At 37.7% G+C, this 7201-nt stretch overlaps 1 protein-coding gene across 2 annotated transcripts in view; it reads right to left on the minus strand.

The window, feature by feature from the left end:
• STX17 (syntaxin 17) overlaps positions 1–7201 on the minus strand; it is an 80048-nt gene that overhangs the window by 8743 nt on the left and 64104 nt on the right. The window contains exons 7-8 of one of the 2 annotated variants that reach the window (XM_010847033.1): positions 2306–2392; positions 1527–1563 (exon numbers count right to left, since the gene is read on the minus strand). In XM_010847033.1, coding sequence (XP_010845335.1) covers positions 1527–1563; positions 2306–2392 — 124 coding nt within the window. Of the gene's footprint in view, positions 1–1478; positions 1564–2305; positions 2393–7201 lie in introns of both variants that reach the window. The other variant, XM_010847034.1, reaches the window with a different exon arrangement.

Consider the following 7201-nt stretch of genomic DNA (forward strand, 5'->3'; position numbering starts at 1 on the left):
AGGAGGGAGGAGGGTTCAGGATGGGGAACATGTGTATACCTGTGGTGGATTCATGTTGATATATGGAAAAACCAATACAATATTGTAAAGTTAAAAAATAAAATAAAATAAAAAATTAAAAAAAAAGATAATCTGCAAATTTCAACATAACAGCCAGATCACATTACCTTTTCACTATTTGAAGGAACCTGTAAAATATCTTAATTTCGATATTTGGCAAAACTAATACAATATTGTAAAGTTTAAAAATAAAACAAAATTAAAAAAAATATATCTTAATTAGATATAAGAGAGGAAGTCATTTCAAAATTGGAGAAGGCAATGACAACCCACTCTAGTACTCCAGTGCTTGGAAAATCCTGTGGACAGAGGAGGCTGGTAGGCTGCAGTCCATGGGGTCGCTAAGAGTCGGACACAACTGAGCGGCTTCACTTTCACTTTTCAGTTTCATGCATTGGAGAAGGAAATGGCAACCCACTCCAGCAAGTGGAGAATCCCAGGGATGGGGGAGCCTGGTGGGCTGCTGTCTATGGGGTCACACAGAGTCGGACATGGCTGAAGTGACTTAGCAGCAGCAGCAGCAGCAGCAGCATTTCAAAATTCTTAGTTGAATGTGAAGTACAATCCATCATTGTTACTATAAATTATACATTTCACAGGAGCCAAACTGTCCCCTGTAAGAAACAAGTAATTTTTTTTCCATTTTCTTACACTATTTATTTGCTTTACCATATAATATTGTTAGGCAAAAATGCAGTAGGGCTCACCAAATGGATTCCATTATGCAGTTCACTCATGCTCCTTGCTAGATCCTGTTCTCCCTATTTGATATGAAAAGCTCTTAAACTTCCATTCTTTTCTCTGCTAAAATGCCTAAATAATCTACATTTAGGAGAAAAAGAAACATATTTATAATATGCTTAATCTCGGAGTCTCCAAGTCAGGGTCATGGAAGAAACTGTGCCAAAAACTACCCTTCTATAACCCAACATGTCCACACATCACAAGTCCTTATTAAAGTTATGGGTTCAGTTTTCACATTTCCAGGTAAAAATTCTTTTCCCTGCCAGCCTTTAAACTTACCTGACAAATACTGTCAGCCTCAGGCCAAGCTCCTAAGTCTCTCACAACTCCATTAATATCCAGCAAACAACAAAATATATCCCCTTATCACAGTTCAGTCCCACTTGAGTATCTGTAGCCACTGTTTCGATATAATCATATTCTGAAAGCCAACTGAGTGTCCAACAGCAGCAAAGGTCCTCATTAGGATAGACATGCTTGTGTCAATAATTAGTAAAGTTTGGTTTTTAACTGCATTTTTTTGTCAGTTGGGCTGGGGAGAGCTGGACAGCTGGAAGTGAGCTTCCCAAGCATTTTCTGTTTTGTTTTTGTGTTTTTTTTTTGTATCACTTTTCCACTTGTGAAGCGCAACACCCCACCACCAAGTGCAGCTGCAATTCCTGCCACTTTGAAGCCTGCAAGGAGGCCAATCGGACCCCCCACCACTCCTCCGATGAGTGCACCTGCCACAGGCAGAGCTGCCAGCTTGTATTTTGCAGCCTGTAAAAAAAAAAAAAAATTCAATTTAGAAATTGAGTTGAGAATATCTCCCTGTGGTGATATGCATTTTCCTCTCATTACTCCTGGCAATGCCTCTTTAACTCGTGGTACATAATTAACCTTAGAGATTGTTCTGGGGTTGGGGGAGGGGAGAAAGTATTCCACAGGTACTCTAATTGCTCCAGATCTCAGAACTGAGAGAAATGAGCTACAAAGAGTGGACTGCTACAGATTGATTTTACTTGCAAAACAGTCAATCCACTAACTATCTAGCTAGCTTATTTAAACAGTTTCAGTAGCCACAGATACTCCCAAAGCTTTTATGTTGCACACAGATTACTCCATGCTATGTACCTGGGGTTAAAAGCCACGTTCTGTGGGAAATAGATGGACCCACACCATGTGTGCTGTCACATCCCTAAACTTTGGCCCCTACTGGATTCTGGCAACCCTCTCTACTCCTCTCCTGAACCCCCGAAAACATTCTTTTGTAACACCAAGTGCCATATAGCAGGGCTTCAGTTTACTCCCTCTCTGAAAAAATTTCTCTCCCAACAGAAGGAATCTTAGAGTAGAATATTACAACAACCATTGATTTCCTGCACTACCTATGTGTCATTTCTTCCTTATTTTCTTAATTGCTGGTTCCCTCAACATTAAAGAGAACAGATCAATTGGGTTAATACTAGGGATTCCTGAGAGCCAGAGTACCATTGATTTGTCAGCAGGAGCAGAATCTTACCTTCCCCAAGTTTTTGGTTCCCTCTTCAACATTCACAGCAGCAGTGTTGACATGGTCTTCAATGCTGTCAATCTTCTCCTGCTGAGACTAGATGCAAAGGAATTATGAGTGAACGTTCCTGCTGGGGAGCAGCAGTCAGCCAATACACACTACTTTAATTCCTGTAATCAGAGCCCTGGGTACTGCAGCCTTGCAGTCTTAATAGCGGTTCATTAATAGCATCTGATAAACCATGTTGAAAGTGCAAATTCACTTGTATGAAAAAAAGAGGGTGACTTAATTATTAGACAAGAAAAGGGTGGCACCTTTATAGGAAAAAGCATCTCACACTAAAATCCATTCTAACATACAAACATATTATTGTCCAAATGAATCTACTTGCCAGGAGGAAAAACATCCAAATAAGCATTTACGTGTCACGTGAGGTTTGATGGAAAAAAAACAAAATCAAACCAAAACCCTTTCTAACTTATCTTCTTTGAAGATTCAGTTTAAAACAGACAAATCTGTCTCAGGAGTTAAATGCCCTTGATCCAATAAACACAAGTTATTATGTTTTAGGAATAAAAATATAATATGGCTTGATCTGCCATAAAATTGTTCCATTTGTGATATGCACTAGGGAGCAGTGAATGAATTTATTGTACCATGTTTTACACCTGTACACTTCAATACATTTAAAAATCATGACAAGTTAAAATGTTTCAGATCAAACATATTAATAAAGCCTTCTACATAAAATGGCAACATCTGTGCTGACACAACAGAAACACGGAATCTCTGGGTGGAAGTGCAATTTTCCCCTCAGCTATGTGAAACCCCACTATACCACTTCTGATAAGTGGCCACTGAATCTCAGCTCAAACATCTCTAGTGACAAGAACTCACTACCTGACAGAGGAACATATTCCCATTTTTAGAAAACTATATTTATATGGAATTTACATATAATATACAACCAATTCTTAGGGCATATCCTTTGATTAGTTCTCACACATGTATAAACAAACCCATGTAAGCATGATCACATCAACTTTTGAGGGTTTTTTTTTTTTTTAATTCACAGAAAAAAGAGAATCCCTCTTCGACCCCAGCTAAATGCCAAATTAGACTCCGTTCAGAGCTCAATCTGGACCCTATTTGTCCACTGTGATCTTGGCTCTTTATGCTGGGCCAAACTATACATACACAACTTTATTCTACTACAGGACACCAAGCCCCAAACAACAAAGCCTCCTCACCCCTATCTACCAACCTTCCCTTTTGCTTCTGATTTACTTATGTTTGCTTTCATTGACCTAGGCCTCCCAAATCTGACAACCATCAACTTAACACTGGCACCTCATATTGTTCTCAGCATCCCTTAAACAATTATTTAAACCATTTATGAGGATCACTGTAGTTTTCTCAAACTAGAGTAATGAATAGACTTTTCCTTTTTAAAGGAAAACAATTCTCCAAAGAATCTAAAAATATGTTTATGGATTCAACACTGACTTAGGTTTCCTTACCTGCCTGAAAAAAATAACAGAATATTAATAAGCAGTTATAAGAGCACCTAAGATTCTGAAGGGAAATGTGATTTATTAAGTTAATACTTGTCAAGCAGAATGCAATTTGGGCATCTGAATCAAAACTATGAAGAACTGTTTTCCCCTTGTTGGTAGTTGTACAGTTTTATTAATGTGCCTGGAAAGTACAGGTTTAAGAAACAAATGCGAAAATTCCAGGTATGTTCCTTTATTCTTCTCTCTGAATTCCAGCCAGCTTTCAAGGCCAGCTTTAGTCTTAGATCCCAACCAACTAAGCTATCTTGGTTCTGAGCTCCAAAGATAGATAATATATTCACCTTAATTATATGCATTCATATACACAGAAAAGCCCAGAAACAGGCACATAAACACTATGATACACAGGCAGAGTCTACTGGCCTAGAGTAGGCAATAAGCAGGGTGGGTAAGTACAGTGTTGACATTAGGGGATTCCAGTAATAGGAAAGGGACTATAGGAACTATAATACTAAAATGTCTAAAGGTATTGGTGGTGGCAAAAGTAGAATTCTAAGCAAAGAGGGAATCAAACAGGGAGGGACAAAGGCAAGAATGCAGTGGGTCAGGGAAGGGAATGGTGTGTGCGTGTCAGTCGCTTAGTTGTGTCCTACTCTGCGACCCATGAACTATAGCCTGCCAGGTTCCTCTGTCCATGGAATTCTCCAAGCAAGAATACTGGAGTGGGTTGGCATTTCCTACTCCAAGGGCAGGGAAGGGAGTGAGAAATAAGACAATATCTCATGGAGTCCTCCCATCAACTTACAAAGCTAAGTGTTGTTAACATTCTGAAGGTCACATAAATAATAAATGCAAGAATCTGATCTAATCAATTACAACCCAGTTTTTATGCATTGGGAGTAAAACTTAAGCATAAAAGCCATACAGGATATGGCAAAAGGTAGAGACAAAATTGGATGAGCAGCAATAGTGACAAGCTATTGAGCAAATGGCCCAGAGTTTTCCTAATTCCTCTTGACTAGAAACAGGGCTGGTTCTACAGTTACAAGAACAGAAGAGGGCACTTGAGCAATAAGGCTGAAGAAAAAAATCAGGGTGTCTAGTAGATAATAATTAACATTTACTGAAATATACATGGATCTCTTAACGGCTTTGCAAGTACTTACTTATTATGGTGAAAGTATATATAAAATTTACATTTTTTAAGTGTATAATTCAATGGCATTAAGCACATTCACAATTTTGTGTAACTATCGTGACTGTTCTATAGGTTCTTTTTAATACTATTCTCTATTCTTCATTGTACTGAGTTTAGCACAATACTATGCACACAAAAAGCATTCCATAAATACATGGTTAATTAGCCTAAATACTATCACGTCCATGTGATGATAATGAAAGGATGTGGTCACTTTAGTTATGTTTCCAAATCATATCGTGTCTAAATGGAGTTTCTGTTGAGTCCTTGACCATGTGGTCATGAGAACTCAGTCACCCTGGGAACAGTAATCAGGGGTTCTCCTTTGAGCTTTTGCCTAATAGCATTCTGTCTCATGTCCTTACACAGACTATTATAAATAGGACATCTGTATAGAGCCATGGCTATACCCAAAGCTTTCTTATACAAATCTTTCTTAGATTAGGGGCTAGGAGCTGCTTATATAACCTAATAGGAAATATAACTTGTACATGTTTAGTTTTCTTTTTATATCAACTTTGAGGTATAATTTACATACATTGTAACTCATCCATTTTATTGTGTAAATATTGATGATTTTCAGCAAATGCAAATATTTGTGTAACCCTACATGTACAGATTTTACAAACTGCATTAGATCAGATTATGAGTTATAAAAATTGAATAAATCATGATTATAAAAACAAATATTTTTGGAATTTTTATTATATACTTCTCTTTCATACACAACTATATTAACAGATTCTACAGATACCTAACTCAGAAATTTCAAGCATTTAGCTGCTTCTGATTCAGAAGCATAAAAAAGTAAAATGCTTCAAACAATTTACTGTACTCAATTTTAGGTGTTACATTTCGAGAAATAAATCCACAAACTAAATAACTAGTACTGAAAAGCTGAGAAATTAGATTCTAGAAGAAACATTAGAGAATCAAAGGTTCTTAAGAGAAGAAAATATGCTGAGGTGTGGTTGGGTGAGGAAGGATAATGTTGATCTCAAAAAGCTGAATAATTTTTTTTTCCTTTCCATTATGTTTTAGTACAAGAATATTGAATATATTTCCCTGTGTGATTGGGTAGGACTTTATTTATGCTGTACATAGTATTAACTATTTGCATCTGCTAATCACAAATTCCCAGTTGATCTCTCCCTCACCCCCTACCCCTGTGGCAACCACAAGTCTATTCTCTATGTCTGTGACTCTGCTTCTATTCAGTAAATAAGTTCATTTGTGTTATATTTTAGGTTCCAAGTATAAGTGATATCATATGGTATTTGTCTTTCTCTTTCTGACTTCAGTTAGTATAATCTCTAGGTTCATATATGTAGCTGCAAATGGCATTATTTCCTTCTTCTTTATAGCTGAGTAGTATATAGAAAACCCTAATAACTCCACGTAAAAACTACTAGAATTGACAAATGAATTCATGAAGGTATCAGGATATAAGATTAAAATTTAAAAATTCCTTTTAATCACATAAAAAAATATTTAGGCATAATAAACTTGACCAAGAAGGTGAAAGACTTACATGCTGAGAACTATAAAACATTGATAAAGGAAAGATGATTCAAAGAAACAGAAAGATATCACATGCTCTTGGATTGAAGGAATTAATACTGTTAAAACGGTCATTCTACCCAAAGCAATCTACAGATTTAATGCTATCAAGCTACCCACAACATTTTTCTCAGAACTATAACAAATAATCCTAAAATTTATATGGAACCATAAAAGACCCAGAATTGCCAAAACAATCCTGAAGAAAAAGAACAAAGCAAGAGGGCTTCTCTGGTGGTTCAGTGGTTAAGAATCTGGCTTGCAGTGCAGGGGACACAGTTCAACCCCTGTTCTGAGAAGACCCCAAATGCAGTGGGGCAACTAAGCCTGGCACCACAACTACTGAAGCCTGAGCACCCTAGAGCCTATGCTCCTCAACAAGAGAAGCCAGCACAATGAGAAACCCACACACCACAGCTAAAGAGTAGCCCCTGCTGGCTGCAACTAGAGAAAGACTGTTTGCTACAAAGAAGACCTCAGTTCAGTTCAGTCGCTCAGTCGTGTCTGACTCTTTGCGACCCCATGAATTGCAGCACGCCAGGCCTCTGTGTCCATCACCAACTCCCGGAGTTCACTCAAACTCATGTCCATCGAGTTGGTGATGCCATCCAGCCATCTCATCCTCTCTTG

Source organism: Bison bison, unplaced genomic scaffold (genome assembly GCF_000754665.1).
Source record: "Bison bison bison isolate TAMUID 2011002044 unplaced genomic scaffold, Bison_UMD1.0 scf7180017864243, whole genome shotgun sequence".
NCBI classification, from domain to species: Eukaryota; Metazoa; Chordata; class Mammalia; order Artiodactyla; family Bovidae; genus Bison; species Bison bison.